The sequence below is a fragment of the Colossoma macropomum genome, unplaced genomic scaffold (genome assembly GCF_904425465.1).
Source record: "Colossoma macropomum unplaced genomic scaffold, Colossoma_macropomum, whole genome shotgun sequence".
Taxonomy (NCBI): Eukaryota; Metazoa; Chordata; class Actinopteri; order Characiformes; family Serrasalmidae; genus Colossoma; species Colossoma macropomum.
In genome coordinates, this window is record NW_023494894.1 from 209,641 (window position 1) to 235,092 (window position 25,452).

The 25,452-nt window shown below is 40.2% G+C and overlaps 1 protein-coding gene across 2 annotated transcripts in view; it reads right to left on the reverse strand.

The window, feature by feature from the left end:
- LOC118800430 (vacuolar protein sorting-associated protein 13B-like) overlaps positions 1–25,452 on the reverse strand; it is a 402,625-nt gene that overhangs the window by 166,237 nt on the left and 210,936 nt on the right. For both annotated transcript variants that reach the window (XM_036560640.1, XM_036560641.1), the window contains exons 31-33: positions 6,943–7,146; positions 2,778–2,904; positions 1,000–1,143 (exon numbers count right to left, since the gene is read on the reverse strand). In XM_036560640.1, the coding sequence (XP_036416533.1) occupies positions 1,000–1,143; positions 2,778–2,904; positions 6,943–7,146 (475 nt within the window). The remainder of the gene's footprint in view (positions 1–999; positions 1,144–2,777; positions 2,905–6,942; positions 7,147–25,452) is intronic.

Below are 25,452 nucleotides of genomic sequence, written 5' to 3' on the forward strand. Positions count from 1 at the left end.
TTGCCATTTCGTTATCTGCATTGCTGTGTGACCAGCAGTCTGTGCATCAGTCTTCAGTGTTAAAGGTTGGTGAATTAGCAGTTATACATTAACTCCAGTGTTTGAGACCATTTATTGTGAAAAATGTGTTAAAACTGTGAGTTATAACGATTTTACAGCAAAGGAGGATTATGTTATTTGACCTAAAAATCTAGTTCTGCTGTGGAGCCACAACAGCTCTGCAGCATTGGAGATATTATTCCAAACAGAGCAAGGGTCACTGATGAGAGTTTTGAGACTAAAGTGTTACTGAAGTTTAGCAAAGGACTCTGAACATCATGTCTGTACATCTTGCTGAAATGTTTAAATTGGAGCAGTTTTATTTCAACAGTTGACAATGCTTTGTTTGGTTTGTATATGGTTGTTTTTGTTGATTTTTGTTAGGAAATACCTGAAAAGATTGACTTTGCCTTTACTTAGTCTAAATTTTTGTTGGATATCACATCTTTGGTTGTGTATGTTTGATTGCTGGTTACACTTAAACTTACTTTTTGGTGATCTTTTTGTATATTTGCAGATTTTCAATTGTATGTTTCTTTCTGGCACATGATTAAATGCAGTGTCTTGTTCACACTTTCAGCTGGGGTTGTTTGGTGTGTCAGGTGGAGATACACAAATATTCTGACAATCATGCTTTGAAAGTAGCTAAAAAGTAGCACACTACTTTTCAAAATGTAGCTAAAAAGTAGCCACTACTTTTTCAGGAAAAGTAGCTAAATTGTAGCTAGCTACAAATTTTGGGAAAGTAGCTTCAAAGTAGCTAACTACAAATTTTTCAGTAGCTACCCCAACCCTGCCCTCACTCTGCAAACAGGAGAAGATGCCAGCAGAGGATGCAGTAAGCTGCTACTTCAGACTTAAAAGATGACTGCATTTCATCATAACCTAAGCAATAACATTTGTGTGTGCATATAATTATAAAGTTATAAAATGTATATATATTCTTGTGGTGTTCTTTACCTCAGTTATTTTCTCTGAAGTGTCGACAGTGCCCACATTGGCCTGCAGCAGCAGCTGGATGAGCTGAACCTGAGACACACTCAGAAACATCTCTAGACCTGATGTAACGTTCACCTCCAAACTGTGGCCACACACCACTATCTCCTACAGACAGACACAGCAAGAGACCACGTGTGTGAGAAGGAAGGAGGGAGAATAAAAGACAGAGATGGTGAGACATAAGGGAGAGAACAGGAAACTCCACTTGCAAGTTCAGGCCACACACTCAGCACCTACACATGCTGTCCGCCCACACCCGCATCTGGCTCTCTTTGTCACCTCTTGCCCCTCTCTGGAGCTCCTGCCCCCGCACTGTGCATTTTGTAGCCTGGTGGAGGGCAGTCTGCTTACTGCCAGTAAACAAGAACCACCTCTCTCTCTATGATATACATATATATATATATATATATATATATACACACACACACACACACACACCCTAATATACATGCATGCAACCACACACCCTCATACACACAAACTACATATTTTGTTACTGTGATTTGCGACTTCCCAAAGATGGATGTATCCAGGCAAGTAAGATGTGAAGCTGTGTGTGGAACAGCTGAGCCATTAGGCCCATTGAGAGGGATGTCTGGGAATGGATGAGGTGATCATGACATTTCTGCCAAAAACATAAGCTGTACGAGCATGCAGCTTCAAATTCTCGTGGTCAAAACCACTCGCAGAACTTAGCTGTTGTGGGTAAGAATATGCATGTGTGCATGCATGTGTGTGCACATAAACGATGTCGAAAGCCATGATTAACAGCTGATACGTTATGTCCAAACAGATTATTCTTGTCACCTAAAAATTATTATTATAATTATGTGTAATTATGTGTCTGTTCATTGACCCTGTTTACACTTGGCATTAAAGTGCATCTGTAGATCTGGGTGTTGTCCGTATGCACATGTAAATGACAAGTGTAACCACAAACCACATTTGTAATCGAAATGTTTGCAGATTTAGCTGTCCTGATCCCAGGGTAATTGAGCATGCATTCTGATCTGCGCTGTGTATATGTAAACGCAATGTGGCAGGCTGTCTACATTCACAATGTAATGTTACATGCACACCAATCACAATTTTCAATACTTTTCCCACCTTTATCAGTAAACAAGTTATTTTAGGCATTGTCACATGTATTCAGAAACAGGCTTACAGAAATGGAAGCTGAAAAATAATTTGCTGCTTTTGGACTACACAGCATTCCCACTGTTCCTTGCTGCATTTTTAACCCATATCCTTCATTAGGCTGTGCGTCAGTTGTGGCTGCTAAGCAAAATATACATAACTCATTGTCTTTTCTCTCTTTGTAACTTAAAATGCCTGCTCTGCACTGCAATTGCATTTTTTATACCGCATTAAACATAGCATAAATTGTCTAGGCTCAGCCACCAGTGCTCAGGCACCACACCAACCAGCCATATTTAAAAATGTAAATATTGCAGGGAGAAATGAGATCAGACCAATGTCTGGTTGCAAAGCCACTTTTAAAAAGGGCAAGCATAAACACTCCATGTCTTGACTGGATCACCACAATCACAATCAGATGTTAATTCCAACAAACAGGGCCATCATGCATTCTTTGTTTGATTCTTTCTCCTTAAGGATTAATAAAATTGTTCATCCTTCTATAAATCTATCTATCCGAAGTATACCTAGGCATCCACATACAGCACAGCTGCTGTCTCTCTCTCTCTCTCACACACACACACACACACACACTTTGGTACCTCAGCAGAGTTGCTGTCAGGTGACAAAGGCTTGCTGTAGATGATGGCAGGAGCGGCCGTGATGCGTATAGAGAAGTCAGTCAGGATGGGGGTGAGGATCGCTCTTCTCTCATGGTGCCTCCTAATGCTACATACACACAACACACATTCACGCATATTACATTTATTATAATAATTCTCTTATTTTGCCTTTTTAATTGCAGGCCATTGTAAATGCTGCAAAAGTTCCCCAGAAGCCTCACTCTCATTAATAGATTGAGATTGGTTTTCCAAAAGCAAAACTAAACCTGGTTGGGTGCAGCAAGATGCATCACACAAAAACAAAAAACAAAAAAGGAGTGAGCTTGGAATAACACTCAATTAACCGTGATAAACACATGCCCAGCAGTTATATTCACTTTGACAACCAAGCATGAACAGGTTTAGCACAAAGATAATTAGTAGAGCAAGCATGACACAGAACACTTTTTCTACCAGTTAAGATGATAAATGCTTTTGGGAAACTGGGCCCAAGAGGGAGAGAAGGGAGGGTGGATGAAGGAGGGGAGAGGGAGAGAGAGAGAGAGAGAGAAAGAGAAGCAGAAAGAGAGGCAGAAAGAGAGAGAGAAGAAAAGATATATAATAATGAACTTAGGGCTGATGTTCCCATCGCCACTGTGCTCCGGCACAGAACTTAACACACTTTGCTCAAACTTGCCATTATTTGACAAGACTGCACTGAAACCCACCCTGAGTGTATACACAGAGCCTGCAGTGCAGAGCCCAGGAGAATAAACTCTTCCTACTTACTAAATGTTCATCCCCACTATTAACTCCTATCACTGGAAATATTTGTTAGCAGTAAAACAAATATTCAATTGTGCTTTATAAGGCAGTGTTAACTGCCACATCTGCTGCTATTAAAATAATCAAACTGCAAAGCTTCCAGTATTTGCAGAGGAGAGAGAATTAGTAAGAGCTAGACTTGTACTTGGCCCAGAGAATGCTGCCTAGTCCTTCTAGTATGGATTAATGGTTCAGCACTCATAGAGACACCTAAAGAATCTATAGGGAGCAGCTCCTCTTTCAAACAGCCTATATGTTTGTGGGGTATATACTATATGTATGTTAGAGCTGGGCGATATGGCCAAAAATTACAAATGACATCACAGTATTCAGACACCAGCTAGCGACGACTGGATTTCTCTATACTATCATAGTAGTTTAAGTGGTGAACCGCAAAATATCTAACACCAGACAAACAGAGTCCTCTTTTTAGGCACGTTTAAACTGAAAGCGGTGCTGACGGAGTGCTGCTTCAAGTTAGCCAGCTGCTAAAAACAGCTAGCCTGGAAAGACAGCGCTCTCCCGCTCTCCAATGCCTTACAGCTTCCTCAGTTTACTTTCGTTTAAATCAGGGCTGTAATTTACATGAACCCACTTCTTTCTTTCACTTTCGTTGCTTGGGAATGCACTAATACTTAAATATGACTGACTGTCCGAGCGCTGTAACAGTGCTTTAGTTGTGAGGATTGTGATTTAACGCTGCTAAAGCTGGTTAGGATGTTAGGAAAGAGGTGAGTACGCTGTAGGACAGTATAGTTACACCACTGACCTCGTCACTCACACTCGGTCACAGGAGAACAGATCGTCGGTCGCTCCACTCAAACAGGGAATGTATAACTCTGCGTTTCAGCCGCTGCTAAAGACTCATCTTACTTGTGGCCCCCTCCCTCTCTAATCATGTAGAAAAACTCGGAAGTGCGCCCTCTCCTGGCGACAGCAGAGTAGTGTCGCTTTCCTTGCAGTAGAAAATGTCACCAAGGCTTTCGCTAGAACGTGGAAGTGTGAGAATGGTGTATTATATCGAACATTTATCGAACATGTCGTATCGCTCTATCAAGGAAAAGTTATATTGCGATAATTATCGTTATCGTTTTATCGCCCAGCCCTAAATGTATGTATATGACGATGTCTGAAAGAGACAAGCAGAGTGAGTGCTCACACAGGGTAAGTCAACTTAACTAATGGGCATCACCTTAGCCATAGGTGGGGAATAACTACCCTATAGCTCTAATATTTTCTCACTGGGATACTGGGATAGACTTATTGTTGTATTCCCTCATGCTGAACATGAATTTCAGTAGTAGTAAGTGGGGCCTCTCATATCTTTATCTGTCTCTCTTTCACCACTGGTGTGAGTCTACCTGAAGCTCTTGCTTGCCTGCTTAGCGTCTCCATCACACAGGAACAGTGGATCATTTTTATTTGACAGGAGTTGAACAGGGCGTTCCTGGCAGCAGGCTGTGTGGCTTTTGGGCTCCAATAGTTTTCCAACATGAGTGAAATATGGTGAAGAGCCAAACAGCCCGTTACGCTGTGTTTGTTTTAGCTCCTGGCCTCATAAAAAATGTACAGATCTCAAAATTATGATTATGGACAGTGAGACCACAGAGACACATTAGGTCCAATATTACATGTTTGTGAATGTACTTAAATTCACACTCTCAGCTTTCAAATGAGCCATTTACAGGGAATGAATTTTAATTTTTACCCGGTTTTCTCCCCAATTTAGTGGTCGCCACTTCCACCCGCTAGTTAGGACTCCCCCAGTCACACGGTACTATCAACGCTAGGAGGGCGAAGGCTAACACAGGCTTCCTCCGAGACCTGTGAAGCCAGCCACCGCTTCTTTTCAAGCTGCCGCTCACGCAACGTCATTGGACAGCCGAATGCGCTCGGAGGAAAGCGCCAACCACCAGATCTGTTACGTCAGCTAACAGACGCCTGCGCTGACTAGCATCGTGCTGAGTGAGTGATGGGGGGAGACGGGCAGCCATCCCACCCACCCAGAGAGAGCGAGGCCAATTGTGCTCTCTCGGACTCCCAGCTACGGATGGCTGTAGCATCACCAGGGATCGAACTTGCGATCTCCTGATGATAGGGCCAACGCTTAGACGGTTGCACCACTCAGGAGCCCGTGAAAACTGACCTTTAATTAATTTCAGAGCCAGATACAAGTTGTTTTCAGAAGCTTGTGTTTTCTATGATGCCAATCAGCTGCTATATTTAACAAACCCTACACATATGCAATTCAGCTTTTTGAAACATTAACTTTCCAACAGACAGGGTGATCTGAAATGAAAATTGAGCACCATCTGAGGAGGTGCAGAGGCTGTGTTTAGACCAGTGTTTCATGTATCTAATCTGCCATCTGATCTGTTCCTTAAAGTTTAAGTCCTTTCAGTTCCTTACTAAAGCACACTTGTGCAATTCAGCAAAGGACCACAAGCCAGTAACTGTCTAAACACAAATCTGATCAGCTTAAGAAAAATGGACTTTGACCACTACACACAGCTATAAATGTAGCCTTATAACAGACTGAACAGTAAAGTGCACAGTAATGTGCGCTGTAATATGTACTGTTTTACCTGAACTGTAAGGTGCACTGTGATCAGAGTATGTGAGTGGAGTGGAGCTCCAAGCATTCTGCAATCAGTCCACTCCTTGCTCGCTTCTCACTTACATATCAGAGAATATCTGCGTCATGTCTGCTCCATATGATTCATTTTCATGATATTGAAAATATGGATTAGACACTGCACACTTCACTTCATGAATTATACCATTTATAGACTTTGATAAACAAAAAGTAGTTAAACGTTCTGTGCTTCACAGGTATAGGTGTGAAACAATGACCCAATCGTAAGCCAGAAAACTGCCAAGGGTAAACGAATGCATGTGCTTTTAACACTATCTTTTTTCATCATTTGTGCTGGAAAATAAAGTCTGTAGAACTCTGTTGTGATCAGTGAAAATTTCCTGCAAGTAGATCTGCTGAACAGTTCTGCAGAACAAATGCTGTGTAGGCATGCTTGCCATATGAGTTGTAGAATCATGCTGCCACATCACTTATGCAGAGGTAGCGTGGGAAAAAGCACTGGCTCATGGGATGAAGCGGTACTGGAAAACTTTCTGAAAAACCACTCCAGGCTCTGGGCAAAATCATACCGCTCCACACCCACATCACTCACATACTCTATGGTGTATGCACAGAATGTTTGAACTGTGCTAACAGGTGTATTTTAACTGAGGAAATTCTGAAATAATGTTAATGTTATACAGTAACAAAATTCCTAATAAATACTGGTGAAAAAAGTGATTTATTATCCATGCTGTGACATACCTGCTGGCCATGTTCCACTCCAGCGCAGGATTCTGGGAACTTCTCTCGCCCTCAGCAGCACTGCTTCCTTTTGTCCCTTCCCCTTCTGGTCGGAGCTGCTCCCATAGTGCAGTGCCCACACTGATACTCTGCAGGTCAATCTGATATTGACGATCCTCCACTTCTGAGCCTGGGTCACGCAGCACTCCCATATTCACTGCCCGTCTAGGGAGAGAAAACAGGGTCAATGAATCTTTATTTTATATGGCACATGGCTTGGGGTTCAGAAAATAAGGTACAAGGGCTTGGAGTACAACCTTCAGAGTATACAATCTTCATTGCACCAAAATTTACGGACATGTAAATGGCAAAACACAAAGAAATTGCTAAGGGAACAGCTCTTCCACATGCTGAATGTTGTGGGGCAACAGGGGGATTTGCAGGAGGAATCCAGTCAATTGTCCACATAGGGGCCTTGCTATTGTGTATGAGCTGTCTGTACGAAGCCCATTAGTAACCAGTATCACAAAATAGTTTGTACTTTCAATTGTAATACTTACAACCCAATTTCCAAAAGAGCTGGAAAGTTGTGCAAACAAAAAACAAAAAAACAAAACGCAATTATGTGCAAAATCATTTAAATCCTATATTTAATTGAAAGAAGTACAAAGTAGAGGTGCAACGGTTATTCGACTTAGTCGAATAAAATCGACGACCAAATTAGTTGGCAACTAATTTAGCAGTCGAATAACTGGTGACGTCATTACGCGTCTTTTTCACGCTCACTAGGAATGTTTTGACATTATTGCTCGCTGGAGAATTAACAACAGCGCAATGACTGCCTCAAGAACAAAATCCTCAAAAGTGTTGGGAGCATTTCACGCTAAACTCAGAAAAAAGGTTGTCAGTTGTGCTATTTATTTAGCCGACCTTAGCTGGCATGGGAGCACATCCTACATGATGGAACATCTGAAGAGGAAACTCGTCGGCTCACTACATGAAGATTCATCTCGGTAAGATACATCACGTCCCAAACCGCATACTAGCACACTAAGTGGTGTGTAAAAATAGTACATATACCATTAGAAGTGCACTCATTAGTGTAGTATGTGAAGTGCAGAAGTGTGTGGTTTGGAACGCGGCTATAGTTGCGCTAGCGAGCTAATTAGACAACGTTAATGCTAAAAGCTGTCCTACTTTCTTATGAGCTGCAATATTTGTATTTTGAAATTCATGTTCTTTTGTATTATTAATGGAGTTGGAACAGAGAAATAAGTATTATTCACAGCGACCCTGTTCGCACTCCAGATAACGTTTACACTTTTAAACACTGCATCGTTGTCTTAGCCTCGAGGCCACCGGTGCGTTTAAATTTGCCGAACACGGAGAATGTTTTGTTTTCCACGAACGTTTGGTTCAACTCGCGAACAGTTTCAGGGGATAGTTTTCAGCGGGCATAAAAGGCAGCTGGACAAAGGGTTACCATTGAAATGAAATGTTTACACAAAATCGTTCAAATCTAACTGTTCATAGAGAACAAGTTTGCTACAAATGTTCGCCACTTTCCCATCCACTCCATCAGAGCACATCAGCGGAGCATATCTGCTCTCAGAGTAGAGCGAGACTTTCACAAGGGCACGCAGAGATGCTGACTGTCTTCTGTTTCAATAAAGAGCTGTGATTGTAGAATTTTGTTTAAGCAGACAGCAGAATGCACAAAGCTCAGACTGCCCTGTTTAAAATTGACATTCACATGTAGATTTTTTATTTACTTGATTAAAGAAAAACTGATTTAGGTTTATACTTTATTGCTGCCACTTTGCACATCCTTGGCTATAAATTTTGACAGGAAAAATGAATAAAACAATATATTTATCTTCTGTATTAGCAGGAAAGTTCATTAAAACAGTGAATTCCTGAATGTTATTCATCTATACTGTCTTCATTGTTAGTTAGCAAATGCATAAAACAACCTCAAGCTAAATTTAAAAGTTAATAGCTACATAAAAGTTATTTGGTAATGTAGTGATTCATAATCCCAATAATCAATTATTCGTTTCAGTAATCGATAGATTATTTGACTATCAAATATACTCGTTTGTTGCAACCCTAGTACAAAGACAACATATCAAATGATGGAACTGAGAAACTATATTGTTTTTTGAAAAAAAGTATGTGACTATTTTAAATGTGATGCTAGCAACACCAAAAAGTTAGGAGCATGTTTACCACTGTATTACATCACCTCTTCTTTAAACATCGCTCTGTAAGTGTTTGGGAAATGAGCTCCCAACAGTTCAGGAGATATTTTTCATTTCAAATTTCCAAATATTTTCAATGGGTGACAGGCCTGGACTGCAGTTTAGCAAAAGATGTTGTCTGGATGGCAGCATATGTTGCTCCGAATGCTGTATATATCGTTCAGCATTAATGGTGCTTTCACAGATGTCCAACTGTGATTCAGGATCAGATTTTGACACACACAAGGAATTTGGTCCTGGCTGTTAGTCTCTCGAGTATTCAATGCAATATACAGACAACGTATAAATAATTTACATAAAATACACAATATACAAAGTTTAAACTTTATCATGCAAAAGCGTTTGTGAAAGCAGCGATGTACTGTGTTCACAGACAATGGTTTTGCAAGTGTGCCTGAGCCCATGCACTGATTTCCACTACAGAATCCTGTTTTCGGCCTTGTCCCTTGCATACACAGATTTCTCCGGATTCTCTGAATCTTTTAATGATATTATGTACAAAAGATGATGAAATTCCCAAGTTCTTTGCTATTTTACACTGAGAAACATTATTCTTGAATTGTTGCATTATTTATCCACATAGTCTTTTACAGAGTGATGAACTCCTGCCCATCTTCATACAGGGTTTAAATGATTTGCACATCATTGCATTCTGTTTTTTATTTACACTTGGCACAGTATACCAACTTTTTTGGAAACATGGTTGTATAACAACAAATATTTTAAATATATGAAGTACATGTATTATTACAAATTTTGAACTACAACGAAGATAATGACACAATATTAAAAAAAAAATAGGAGCTTGGTCACAGTAAACTGGCTTTAGTCAGTATGTGAGTAATATGACAGATGGCAGCGTTCAATAAAATGACATTTATTGATCACACATAACAAACAAAAGGTCGTACTGGAAAAGTGACTGTAACTAACAACAAATTGAAGATTATATCTGCCCAATTAAAAGTGTGCAAAATGGAAATCTAAAGCATCATACATTTGCTTCAAACACAAAGTATGTTACATAGCACAGTAGTAGCCACCCAAAACTTTGAAACTCACTCATACCCTACATAAGTAAGCAAACACAGGGAACATTCAGTGCAATTGCTGTTATAATACAAGAAGGCCTCCGAGCTCTGGAATAACAATGAAGCAGAGGTTGTTGTGACCATGCAGATGGAGATTCATGCATGCTGTCATCTAGGTTGAGGGTGTGCATGAAGCAGTGTGTGTGGTAGGGTAGGATCAGGGACAGAGCTGAGCATCTATCCATCATCCTCTTTGTGTAGGAATGTGGCAGCAGGAATATGCTTTACACTAACACAGACAGGAGAATACTGTTTTACTGGAATTTCAGCAGTGAACAACAGACTGTCCAAGGACCCTGAGCACTCCATCTTTATGCTGGAGTAGAGAGGGATGTTGGACGAGACAGTGGGTGGGGATCATTAGAGGCCTTTATTCTACGACGTTGCTTGAAGGTTTAACGTGATTCAAGGTATTTACAACTCCAACTTCCAAAAAAAGTTGGGACGCTGTGTAAAATGTAAATAAATGTTAATAAAAACAGAATGCAATAATTTGCAAATCTCATAGACCCATATTTTATTCACAATAGAACACAGAACACATATCAGATGTTAAAAGTGAGACATTTTACCATTTCATGAAAAACAGTAACTCATTTAGAACTTGATGGCAGCAATGCATCTCAAAAAGGACAGGGGCAACAAAAGGCTGAAAAAGTAAATGCTACTAATAAAAAAACAGTGGGAAGAGCAATTTGCAACTAATACAAATAAGCAGGTATAAAAAAGAGCATTTTAGAGATGCAGAGTCTCTCAGAAGCAAAGATGGGCAGAGGTTCACAAATCTGCAAAAATCTTTATCAGAAAAATGTTCCTCAACGTAAAACTGCAAAGACTTTGGATATCCCACCATCTACAGTACATATCATCAAAAGATTCAGAGAATCTGGAGAAATCCATGGACGCAAGGGACAAGGCCAACAGTAAATATTGGATGCTCGTGATCTTCGGGCCCTCAGGCGGCACTGCACTGACCTCAGGAACACTTCAACAAATCAATGTCTGTGAACACAGTTCGTCATGCAATCCACAAATGCAAGTTAAAGCTGTATCATGCATCCAGACAATGTCTCTTTCAGGGAAGGCCTTGCATATTCAAGCAAGACAATGCTAAATCACATACGGCATCCATCACAACAGCATGGCTTTGCAGAAGAAGAGTCCAGGTACTGAACTGGCCTGCCTGCAGTCCAGATCTTTTACCAATAGAAAACATTTGATGCATCATGAAACGAAAAACCCTGCAAAGAAGACCCAGGACTGTTGAGCAGCTAAAATCCTATACCAAACAAAAATGGGACAACATTCCTCTTCCAAAACTCCAGCAACTGGTCTCCTCACTTCCCAGACGTTCACAGACTGTTGTTAAAAGAAGAGGGGCTGCTACACAATGGTAGACATGGCCCTGTCCCAACTTTTTTGAGATGCGTTGCTGCCATCAAGTTCTATTATTTAATATTTTTCATGAAATGGTAAAATGTCTCACTTTCAACATGTGCTCTATGTTCTACTATGAATAAAATATGGGTCTATGAGATTTGCAAATCATTGAATTCTGTATTTATTTACATTTTACACAGTGTCCCAACTTTTTTGGAACTGGGGATGCAAATGGCCAGAGTGAAACAAAGTTGGGGCTGGGAAGGCTATGCATAATGCACTATTGTAGGAGAACGAAAATAAGGGAGGTTCAGTGGATTTTGGAGTCTCAGTGCCGCTCTGGCTGGGGTGGTTCTTGGGTGTCTGTGAAAGACTGTAATATCTGGCCCTGCTGAGCATACGAGTCATCTCTTTTGCAACCCCCAACTCTGATATACCCAAGCCACACTCAACCCCCATTTATTTGCCACAGGAAAGAAAGTCAGACAGTAAAATCAACCACAGGCTTCTGGATCTCCTCAAAACTACAGTGCAACTTAACTCTCCCAACCCTGACCAGCCCTCTCGCAATACCCCCCATTACAGCCAATACACTTCTTGCATCTGCATGTGCATTCTTTCCTGTGGTAAGAGATATTCGCTAGCAGCACTTGCTTTAAACATTTCTACACAGATCTCTGTTGGGCTCTGCACACAGGGCAGCCTGACTTAGGGATAGTTGTAACTCAAACAGAAAGCCAAAAAGGGACAACAGATTTGTTTTTTCCCCAAATGTCTTCCAAAATATTTCACATAACCTGATGAAGCTTCTTTTGTGATTTAAGCAGGGGCGATAAACCTTTGCCATCATCATCACACTCACAAACATGACTGTCACACCTAAAGCTCCAATGAGGCTAAAAGTAGGCTCAAATAAGACTGATTAACACATGCCTAAAATCACTGCTGCCTTAATTTGACAGCCAGAGACAGTTCTCTCATATCCTCCCCTGCTATCTCCTCCTGGCCCAGAGAGAATTCACACGCCTCTAGATTCATGGAGCTTGCAAGTACAATTACTCTAACTGATGGTGGTCTATTCGAAATTGCCCTATGCTTAGAGACCTCTGGGTAACAAAATCGCTATGATTTATTACTCAAGTCAAGTCCAATTGCACTTAATTTGCATCTAAAATGAAGGTAATGAGGGTTCTTAGTTGGAGCGGAGAGCGAGCATGAAAGTAATGTCTCAGCAGAAGCTGGGCTCAGAGTGCATCTTGGAAGTAGCACCTCAGGCTTAGCTCAGGGTTTATGGGAGAAAATTAAAAAACCAACAATACAGCACCATAAAGTGACATAACTGTCCTAAGAAAATACTGTCTATTTGGGGCACAAAGTTATAGCCCCAAGACAGGCCCCTATACAGAAAAGACAGGCGTGCACACATACAACTATACATTTAGAAACAAACAGCAGCCCACACACGCACAACACTCACAAACACACACCTGATATCAATTACACTAATATGAGTTTAATACCATTCATACATAAATAATCATCTTCAGTGAGCAATGCTATACAAGGAGCCTCCTCCTCTCTCAGGGGAACACTAATTTGCTGTTGTTGACAGCAGGACTTGGCCTGCTCCCAAACAGCTGGAGTTCAGCAGAGAGGCAAAGAGGCACAACATGGTACAACTTTGGATGGTATAATATTGGCGTTACACTGGGCAACAAGTGAGGGGGGTGTAAGAACAGGGAAAGGACTTTTATTTATGCAGCAATAGTGTACACTCTGAGTCTCTGTGTTTGCATTCTGATTTCAACATCTTAATTGCTAAAGTCATTTATCTCCCATGCAGTTTACATGTCAGAATAAGAAGGTTATAAACACAGATTACAGACCAATGACCATGAGGCCAACAAAGAGGAGGAAGAGAGAGAGAGAGAGAGAGAGAGAGAGAGAGAGAGAGAGAGAGAGTGATTTCAAATTTTACAAGTTTTACATTTTTATTTTTTGCTGCTTAATGTGTAATGTGTATTAAGATTAGACCTGCATGTGACTGCAGTGACAACACAAAGAGTGGAGAGAACAAGCTCTCAGGACAATTCCCAGTCTGATCTGCAGCTCACCTCAACAGAGTTAGACTTTTGGGTTAGGTTAATTCCACGTTGTATCACAGATCACTGATCATTAATTCTGAATGTATGAATTAAAAGCACCAGTTACTGATGAATGATGAAACACTAAATTCATACTACTCAATAAAATTTTAATTTACACTGTGTAAAACATTTTCCTGTAACGTGTTTGTCTTTGTTCTGCTTGTTAGTAAATTTTAAATTTATTGAGCATTTTGTATAAATTCATTGAATTCCTTATTTATCAACTGAAAGTAATAATAGAATTTTGTACCCCTGCCTTGAAATAGTGGTTACTAATGTGTCCAGTCAACTATGTTACTTACATCAACTGTCAACTATGTTACACCTCATTTTCTCAAATATACAATAACTATGATGATATTTTTTAAAGTATATTGCACATATACACAGTTTGGAATTTTATAAGACATCACTTAAAACTATTTAAATTACCCGTATGATAGTTTTATAATAAAAATATTTCGGTCCTTAATGATAGTATTGAAAATATCACATATTTGAAAGAAAAAAAAAATTGTAAATTAATTTTAAAACATTGTTGTGGCAGAACAGACTCACAAGCCCTTAAAATTGTGTTTTACTTCAAGTCCAGGATTTAATCAAGTGCCTGTAATCACATACAGCTTGACCGTAACATAGTTGACAAACTGATGAAAACATTCTTTCCCTTGGAAAAATTAAAAAATAATTATGTTTAAGCTTTGCAACTACTGGATATGTTAAATTAAAGGAATATACTAACTTAAACCACTGATTGTTCTAATGAGAGAACATTGTTTTTGAATTTTCTGTTAATGTGAAATGTACCCCAAATTATATAATGACCCAAATGTATAATTGTAGCTTTTTAGAGCAGGTTCAGAAAGAAGGTGTGTATGTATGTCTGTGCAAGCGTATTGGTAGTGGTGGCCTGGACACTCAGTGAGGAGCCTGCTTTGTGTAACCTAGCAAGTAGCTTTTATTTTTCCAGCTGGCATCCTCTGCGACATCATTCCTGAAAAATGTGCTACAACTTTTGTTCCTGACCTGGCAGGAGTTCAGAGTAATCTGGGATTAATAGGGGTGCTGTGTTACACAGTGTGAAGGCGATCAGCATAAGCATTATGTGAGAGTTGAAAATGTGTTTTCTGCTTTCTGCTGCGTTTTAAACCTCTCAGTTATTCTACTGATGATTTAGGAGTACCAGGATCAGCAGCAGGCTCTGAAAAAAAGAGGTGACAGTGAGGAAGAACTGCTATCTCTCTCAAATGCTGCTTGGGCTTGAATAATCCTAACTGCTGCTGCCATTTTGGCTGAATTTTAAAGGAATCATTCAAAACATGCATGGACTACATCATTCTCAGAGCACATTAGAGAGAGACTGACGAAACAAATCTCACAGCTTTAATTAAAATGAAAGGAAAATCATGGGGTTCTACAGGTTAAGCGAATCTTTGAGGGCCAGATAAGCTGTGTGACTGACATCTTACGTTTAAAGGTGCTGCTGGCTGAAAAGCACATTTTATCATATCTGACGCAGCAATGACGCGCAACAGGAAACGAAATACTTCTACAGCTGGGCGTCACATGCACATCAAACAGAGTGCTCGTGCTATCCAAGCAGGACATGCCCTTCAGACCAGACCCGGAGGGAAGAGAGTTCAAATACCATCAGCTACCCTAAGCATGACAAATAATACATACATGCACACAGTGATCTCAGACCTGCAAAATTACTTTCTAGCATGTCTGATAATACACATTAATCTCAGTCAGTTCTCATTAGCTCTCTAAGTGGGAATAGTAAGACTTCCTTTTGAAATATGTGTTTGAATGAGAAAGAGAGACTAAGTGTGAAAGACAATATGTGTGTGTACGTTTGTGTGAGAAAGAGAAACTGTGCATGTATAAAAGAGAAATACAGATGTGTTCGTGTGGTTAATCAAGAGTTCTACTTCTTCCCCAAAGGGACCCACTGCACAATTTCAGCTATTCCCTGCCCAACCATCAAGTTCGGGAGGGGTTTTGCTAGTTGACAGATCAGTTGATGAGCTTGATCAGGTGCGTTGACACAGGTAATAGTTGAAACTCTGCAGTGCTGCAAGTCCCCAGGAGCAAGATTGAAAAACTGTGATGTAACAGAACACAGAGGCTGTTTGAGAGAGCTTGCGTTTGCTTGAGCGTGTGTGTGTATATTGCTTGCACCAGGCAGGAGTGTATTTTACTGCTCTGTAAAATTAAGAGTTGGATTTATAGTTCCAGCACTGAGAGAAGCTACCATTTCTCTCCCTTCTGCCGATTAAAAGCTCAGCATCCACTCCAGACTCTGCACTCCGTTTTCTATCATGTGGAGATGTGTGCATGTGCAGGTTGCACTTATTAGCTCATGAAGAGGCAGTTAAACTGTTGGCTTGGATCATCATAAGTTACTGGTGTTTTTTCATCAACTGTTTTTTCTTTAATTCTAACAAATGTATAATGAAGTTAGATATCATGTAGGGGCTGAAAGAAAGCTTGAAACAGGCAAGCTTCTAGTCCACCATTAGACTTTCAGAGGCAGGCATCTAAAACACACTCCACATTACACTACCACTCAACCCCAAAACCCCGCACTACTGCCCTCAACCTAATTAATTTTAAAAAATCAGTGTAGCTAATACTGCAGTGCAGGTTCCAATAACTGCGGCTAGAATTACAGTGGCTGTACTAATTCAAACACCGGAAACTCCTTAGCTGCCTACCACCATCCAGTTTGAACCTACTTTAAGAGATAAGCAAATACATTTATTTTAGCAAGGTGTCGTAACCCCCCCAAACACACACAGATCCACACTCTCACACTTCCCACTGCTGTCTGTTGGCTGAAAGTGAAGTGGAGCGACCAGCAAGAAGTTAAGCCAAGACATGCACCATATTTTTCTATATAGACACCTACCTAGATGACACAAAAGGGACGATTAGCATGCGTTTGTCATCTGTCATTTACAGCCTCCTTTAGATAAGTGCCAGCCTACAGAGCTTTTAAACTGGATCTGTGTATGTATGTCCTTGCACAGACACACAAAACAGCACTCTACAAAAAGCACCTCTGATTTAATGTGCTCATAAGAGGGAAATGCTGTTGATGTCAGGGAAATGATGTCTGAATGGTTTTAATTCCAGCCAAAAGAATTGGCAATCCCTTCAATAAAACACAAAGCGTAGCATATTTGTTGAAGATCATAACTGTCTGGATTGTGGTTGTGTAGCTGGCTGAGAGCAGCTCTGGATCTGGAGGCAGAAAACAGCAGTGGAGTTTTAAAGTCATCCAAACCAAGAATGCAACTGAACTCTTCTTCTGAACCAAACACAGACACTTCACCACCAGTCTGAGAGCACAACACTATTCACTGTTTTGCACTACAACATGCTACATAATACTACAGCACACTATGCTAGACTCTACTACATCAAGACATACACAGTTCCTTACACACTACAGGGTTAGCTAAACAAAGTGGGACATCTTTTGGTAAATTTACAGGAAAGCCTCATTAAAAGCTATATATTCTTAGATGAGAGTTGTCATGGGCCTCTTAAACGTAAATGTGTTTGTTAAAGCTGTAATTAATATAGCTTATATTTGGATACTATAGACCAGGGGTGTACAGCTCCAGTCCTGGATGGCTGATGTTCAGTTTGGTAGTTGCCCTACTAAAAATTCCCAGTCAACTTGACAATTAACAAAATAGTGTAATCAGGTGTGTTTGAACAGGTAAATCACCAAACTGTGCTGCGCAGGAAACCGGAATTGTGCACCCCTGTTACAGACACCGGAACGTTAGACACATTGAATTTTTTGTTTTGTTTTTTTCTTTAATGTTTAGTAATGTGGGTCAGTTTCTCTGCTCAAGTGGGACAGGCTTACAGGAAATGTATTTGTTATAGCCTACTGCCAGTACAATTAAATCCTATAAACAGCAAGAAAACATTTAATCACATTTACCTGTGTAAATCATAAACTCAACTAGATCATTATTAAAACACACACTGGTTTCTACTCAGCTCTTCCAGCCTGCACAGCACAGAGGACAAAAAAAAAGTTGGTTCTAGCAGAACTCCTGTCTTGCAGGCGGCAGGCATGCCACTGTCAGAGCTGGAGTCTTTTGTGTGTGTCTACTCTTATTCATGTGATTTTAGAGCCCCTCTTTCTATACGTGTGGTGGAAAAAAGCAGACGAGGTAAGACAGAGGGTTTGTTGAACATATGATAAGTAAATACACAGTAGAAATAGGTTTTGTTTGAGCTCTATTCCCACTGAAGCTGTAACTGCAGGCAATCTTGCGGCGGAGGTTTTCACAAGGGAGAAAGCCCCGTGAATAGTATCACAGAGGCCACTAGCATTTACGGAATGAACCACAAGCTATACACAGAAGTCAGCTGAGCCCACAACAAAGAGGGGCACAGCACACAACACACAAACAATAAGCTTTGTGCTAGCTCTGTCTACCAGGTTGAAGCTATTCTGTTAGTGCCTAACTCCAGAACAGAAACACAAAAAAGTTAACTCTTCTCCCTTTTGTTTAGATTTGTCTAACTCTTCAACAACACCATGACTGAGGCAGTCTGGTCTACAGAAGTAAATACAAAATCACACAAATGCAAGCAAGCACCATCACTCTCCGACTCACAATCAATCTCTGGTCTGAACCTACGCAAAGCTGCTGGCCCTCACAATATTCCTGGGCATTCCTGAGCTCATGGAGTGTGCCCAGCATCATCTGCACAGAGTTGTACCTTTGCTGGCTGCTGTAATAGTACTACGCCCTTGTCTAAAACCTGACTTTGAGTTTTTAAAACATTTAACAAAGCACAATTAAACACAGTTTCCACAATCTTAACAGGCTCAACGGATTCAATAGATTCCAGCTTGCTGTTATATTTAAAACGGGTCTTGTTACTGATACAACTGGTGCAAAGAATCACTGAAATTCCAGTATTAAAATGGATGCCAAATTAGATCCGATGGAGGTAATATGAGGCTCCCAAACCTTGTAAAAGTGGTCTGTATTAGAATGTAGTGCACAGGTTAAATACTCCAGTGGCATTAATTCTCTTAACAATTTATGCCAACCACTCACAGTTAGAAACTTCTCAGTAATCCACTGTAATAGAATATTTTTCCTTGCTGCAAAGATAAGTATGTTGTATAACCTTCTTTCATTTAACTGAGTTACTTTCTTACTGGGAATGCCCAAAATCAAAGATAATGGATCTAAATCAACTATCAACTTTCATCTATCTTAGCCGAATATTCCTGTAACTTATAACACGCCCAAAAACAATGGGTAAGAGACCCTCTCTGAGTTTTACACTTAAGATAAATTGGTGAGGCAAAACTGTTGAGAGCATGCCTTCAACTGGGAAAATAAGCATCTGGTGTATGATTTGGTACTGCACAATTACATACAGATAGGGACCCAAACCTCATCACTATAATAGTTTATCAAGCATTAGGAATCACAATGTTCAGTGCCTACTCAAGAAATCCGAAAGCCTCAGCACCTCAAAGATACGCCACCAAGACAGCCAGCTAAAGCTATGAACACCTTTGTTAACAGGCCACCTGAAGATACAACGGCCGTATCAGGTGCGGTTGCTGGTGAGCCCACACTGGCTTTTCTTGCTTCAGAGATAAGAGCAATCCGTGTGTCCACACAAAACACTGAGCACGGCACAAAAGAAATTAAGGCAAGTGGAGGATAATGAGGGGAAAATTAGCGCGCTGAACTCCCGTATAGACGAGGCTGAAGAACAGGTTGCGGCGCTGGAGAGCACCGCTCATACATCCAAACAACAAACTGAAGCTATCCAAGAGGAAATGCGGAAACTGATGGACTATATAGATGACTTGGATAACAGAGGGCGACGTTGAAATGTCTAAATTTTGGGTATAAAAATAAGAGAGAAAAACAATATGATTCAGTTTCTGCAACATGAGATTCCAGCTACGCTGGAGCACCAGTTTCCGAGTCTGGAGATACAGCAAGCTCACTGTGTTCCCACCGGCCCACCGAGACGAGACCAGAGGAAGGAGAACCAGCCGATGCTCGTCATGGTCAACCTGCTAAGCTATCAAGTGAAAGAGATACTTCGAAGAGCCCGGGAGAAAGGACAGATTCTATGGCAAGGTTCCAGGATCATGTTTTTCCCGGACTACTCCAAACACGTCATGGATCAAAGAGTGTCATTCAAACAAACCAAGATCGATTTGAGGAGTAAGGGTGTGGAATACACACTCACACACACTTTAAACTTCTGCTTCTCACTTATTGGAATTAGCTGAGTGTTAGATCTTTCTCAAACAAATCAGGCTGTCATAATAGTCCTCAACCAGTACAGGCTGACAAAGACAACACTTAAGTGCTTTTCCACTTAATGCAGCAGTTAGGGCTTCAACAGACTTGAGAGGCTGGGTGGATGGAAAGTCAAGTTTGGGTGATCACCTCAGGTTTTTCACCTGCAGTGACCCTATGGTTTGGTTTGCGCTTGCATGTGCCAGTCCTCGGAATTTGACTGGGCTTGCATATAGTTTGTTTTTTCCTGGTTTAGGTTTTTGTATTTGTAAAGTTGACATAGCCAGTTGCATACAGCCAAAAGCAGAGGGTTTTTGTTGTTTTTTTTGTTTGTTTTGATAAATAATTAATTTTAATGAAACAGAGGTGTTAACTGATTCAGAGGGCTGCTACGTAATAGTACAAGGGTAACTGTTGAATACACCAGGTGCTCTCTGTAATGCTTATGCACCCAACTCTGATAGGCCAGAATTCTTTCATAATCTGTCACAACTTCTTTTAGATCTAGGGGATGTTCATATAATATTAGGTGGTGATTTTAATCAAATACTAGGTCAGGATCTTGACAGATCCCAGCCCAGATGCAACACAGAGAGCAGGTTAGCTGTCACCATTAGACAACTAGCCTTTGATTTGGGTTTAAGAGATATCTGGAGATTGATGCGGCCTGATGGAAGAGATTATTCATTCTTTTCACCCCATATTTTCTATAGCAGAATAGACTATTTTTTAATCTCTCAGTCACTGGTGGATGTTGACAATCTCTTGGATGTTCCACAAAGCTTTGTAGATCAGTACATATGAATATAAACATATGTTAAAGACCACTGCTCATTGTCTATGACAACTGAAGGCCTTTTAATAAACTGACTTCCTTTTAGTTCTTTTCTCTCTGCATCTAAATAAGGCCCAAACAGCATTTGGCATTGTTAGGCCTAATTGCCTCAAAACACTGCAGGTGCTGAAACCCTGTTGTTTTTGCTCAGATTTTTCTTATTATTATTATTATTAGGGTCCAAGCACACAGTGCATAGGACTGTGTTTTAATAGTTAGAGTTTTTCTTCTTATTCTTAATCTTTTTCTCCGCTAAAGCAAACCACCCAGACCACCATGGAGCTTCTCGCTGTACAACGCTGTGCAAACCTCACCTGCATGAACTGACCTTTCTGATGATACTGCTACTGCAGCTGCACAGACTCAAACTATTTAAAAATAAGTATTGCTTCACCTGTTTTTCCCTGTTCTGTATTTTAATGTTTTATACTGATGTTGTTTGCTATCCGGTGTCCTCTTGCCCTTAGGAAGTTTTGCCACTGTCGCCACTGGCTTGCTCATGGGGGCTGGGACCTGGATTTTTCTGTAAAGATGCTTTGTGACAACGCCTGTTGTAAAATGCGCTATATAAATAAATTTTGACTTGACATTTGTACTGATTAAGGCCTTGAGATTTTCACACAACACCTTCACCCATATAATAAAACTGGCACCAAGATTAAACTTTTCCAAAACTAAAAATCCAGAGAACGCACTAGACCATTAATTCTTCATTGTTTGAAAACTGGAATTACATTAAGAAGACGTCTAACGTTGTTATATGAATTATGACCTTTTATGAAACCAGTCTGGTATTTAACTTTTTTCAAAATAAAAGATATATGCACTTCCCTCAGAGGCAAAGGGAGAGTGCCTTAAAGAAAGAGAGTGATTAAACATTGTAAGCATGGGATCTACCACTAAAATTTGAAAAACTCATCACAGAAATCATCAGTCTGCATTGACTTATTTTCATAAGTTACTTTACCATCAGCATCAACTACAGAGGTAACTCTCTGGAAATCTGAATTCTTATGTGTCAGAGTCTCTAGGTATTTGCCTAGTTTGTCAATATATTCACAGAACTTTTGTTTGCCTAATCTCAGTTTCTTTTTCACGCTTTTTGTCTGAGCAAAGACTCCAGGGCGCTCACAAAGGCAGACATTTCTTATTTTGTCTTATTTTCCAGGTTGCTCTCCAAAATCTTTCTTGACTCAGATATCTTATGTTTCTTAATAGCTGAATATAATTAAATTAAGCCTCTAGCATATAATTTACTGGTTTCCTACAAGAGTGAAGCATCTACACCAGATTTAAATTAATTTCATAGAAAGCTTTAAATTCTTCAGAAAAATACGAACATATGAGGCATTCCCACTTTTTAGGCTGAAAGTCACCATTGCGTGATCAGAGATTACTGTATTTTTAATATGGCTAGATAGAACTAAGAGTAGTAAACTTTTGTGCATTAAGTAGTAATCTATCTGAGCACAGCATTTATGTGGTGGGGAGAAAAATGTGTATTCATTGCTTGAAGGCTGAAGTGTTCTCCAGACATCTGTGAGGCTTAAATATTCACAGATACCCTTAATCATAAACTTTATATCTCGGCTCCAAAGTGTCTAACATAGCGCGAAAGTCCTGGTTCTCTAAGACTGAGTATGGATGCAAATCCTTGGCATTAAAAGTTGTGACAAAGTTTATAGTTCACTTCGTCCTTTCCGAGTTGGGTGAAGTTTTGACATCGCTTGATTGATGGTCCCCGGTTGGCAGCAACTACAACCGGGCGGAAAACGGGTGGAAACATGTAATATGGTTTTCCCCCTCCATAGAAGCCGAAGTGTTTCCATACGCTAGCTTAAGGGTCTGCAACCTGCGGCTCCACATCAGAATTAGATTTCTATGGTTATAAAATTTCTCCTTTGCAGTAAAATAAAGCTCTGCTGATCATTCTAACACCGTTTTAACAATAAATTATCTTAAATGCTCAAATTAATGTAGCCTATAACCACTAGTTTACCTAGCTAGAAGCTAACGAAAAGGCAAAGAGAAAGATTTAAGACGAATATCCATAATTTGGAGACGAACAGACGTTTACAATCCCTCCAGCTAGTTTCCTGATACGTTTAATCTGCAACGAGAAACTGTTAAACCCTAAAAAAAACGTGAAGCTGAAGTCAGTTTCTTGTTCTCCAGCTTCTTGTTTGAATTTTCCTGTTCCACCTTAAATGGTGTAGCAGTTACATTCTGGCGCCTCAGGCACATTTTTGTTTGTATTATATTTTTAGCCTACACTAGGACATTAGCATGTACTGAGACATGTACAGCCAAGATGGTAAAATGGACTCAAAATGTTTGATTTTTGTTAAAAGGGCAAAATGCCTCTTATTAACATTTGGGTTGCCGACCCCTGCACTAGCTTTTAATGTAGTGTGCATGCCCACTGTCCGGGCGCTGCACTTCTGCACTTTGTAAAGTTCCGCCTTTTGCGTTCCGTCAACATTATGCTATAAATTAAAATTTAGAAAAACGATTTTTGACATTTGTGAATCGATTCAGAATCGTCCATGTCCGTATCGCGATGCATCTAAGAATCAACCCGCGAGGCCAATTGTGCTCTCTTGGACTCACGGCTACAGATGGCTGTAGCATCACCAGGGATCGAACTTGCGATCTCCTGATGATAGGGCCAACGCTTAGATGGTTGCGCCACTCGGGAGCCACATTTTCTCTCTTCACAGGATTATAAACTCCGCTGACATTCCATTTAGAAATATGTAGCTTTTCACCAGCCATTATCCCCATTATCCTTAAATTTCTCTATGATTTTAAACCTCGCAATAACCCATAAAAAATCTGCCGAGCAAAAAAAGTGAAAAGAAAAAAAGAAAACAAAAAAAAACAAAACAAAACAAAAAAAAAAAACAGCATAAGGACTATGATACAATACTTGTTGACTGAAAATTAACATACAAAGAGGGATTTCTCTGCCACATAACAAGCAAGGGGCCTCGGTCCATATCTATCATGGACTTCCAGAAGCAATTAACTATTATTGACAATGACACTGTTCACTTTCCAAATAATGTTTACAGTTTTAAACACTGCATCACTGCCTTAACCTTGCGGCCACCGGCTCAAATTTGGCGAACACAGGAGAGCGTTTGCAAAAAGATCACGTTTTCCGCTAAAATTGGCCACTGCTCACAGTTTCAGGAGGTAGATCTACATTAACATGCAGGGCAGCTGGACAAAGGGTTACCGTTGAAATGAAATGTTTACACAAAATCATTCAAATTTAACTGTTCAGTAAAACTAGGGGTGGGAATCTCTAGGAACCTCACAATTCGATTACGATTCAGAGGGCTGTGATTCGATTATTAAACGATTATCGATGCATCTTTTTGCTATACATAATTTTTTTTCTCACTGTGTGAGGACTTGGTACTTTTAAAGCAAAGTATTTGTAATTATCCATAATGAATTTAATTCTAATATCTTTTATTAATAAAACAAATGGAAGTGCTGTGGAAAGTTAACTGGAAGGCTCTCATTCACTGCTCTTGTTTGGAGCACGAGACATAGGCAGCCATCATCTGCGATTAAATGCGCAGTTACGGTGAAATAACATACTGTGGCAGTGGAGGGGGACACTGTGTCAGTAAAATATCTTTGAGACGGGACGCTGTGTCTTGGCTCCAAAGTGGGCAACATAGCGCGAAAGCCCTGGTTCTCAACAACCAAGTACGGAGGCAAATCCTTGGCAGTAAAAGTTGCGATAGAATTTGTAATTCGCATCCGAATTGGGTGGAAGCTTTGACATCGCAACTTTTACTGTCAAGGATACTGTCTCACTAAACAAAAGTATTTTGGAAACGACAAACATGAGAAACCATATTACACGTTTCCACCGCAGGTGGTTTCCTGGTACCTTATATCTGCAACGAGACTGTCAAACACCAAAAAGTCGACGGCTTGAAGACAGCTTCTCGTTCGAATCGTCCTGTTCCACCTTAAAAAGTGCCGCATTTACATTCTGGCGCCTCAGGAAGAATATAAGGTGTAATGGGAAAATTCAAACAAGAACCGGGAGAATGAGAAGCGACTTCAGCCTCGTCAAACAGTTGAACATTGAGAGACGTTTTAGAAGCTCAACTTTTGAAGAAAAGTTTTCTGGCGGAGATGGGAGGAAAGCGGCTATAGTTAAAGCTTAAAGCAGAGCAAAGTAAGTCTGTGTTTTCGTTTATATTTTTTAGCCTATTCTAGGACATTAGCACATACTGAAACATACTGAACATTAAATGTTGTAGCGCCTAAGGTGGTTTGATTTTTGTTGAAAGGACAAAATGGTTCTTCTTAACATTCGGGTTGTCGACTCCTGACCTAAACTAGCTTTTAATGCAGAGGGTGCCGGTCGTATTTCTCGCTCATGCAGTTGTGTTTTTGTTATGTGCACGTCACAGAGTGTCTAGGCGCTGCACCTCCGCCTTTTGCGTTCAGTCAACCTTACATTATAAATTAACT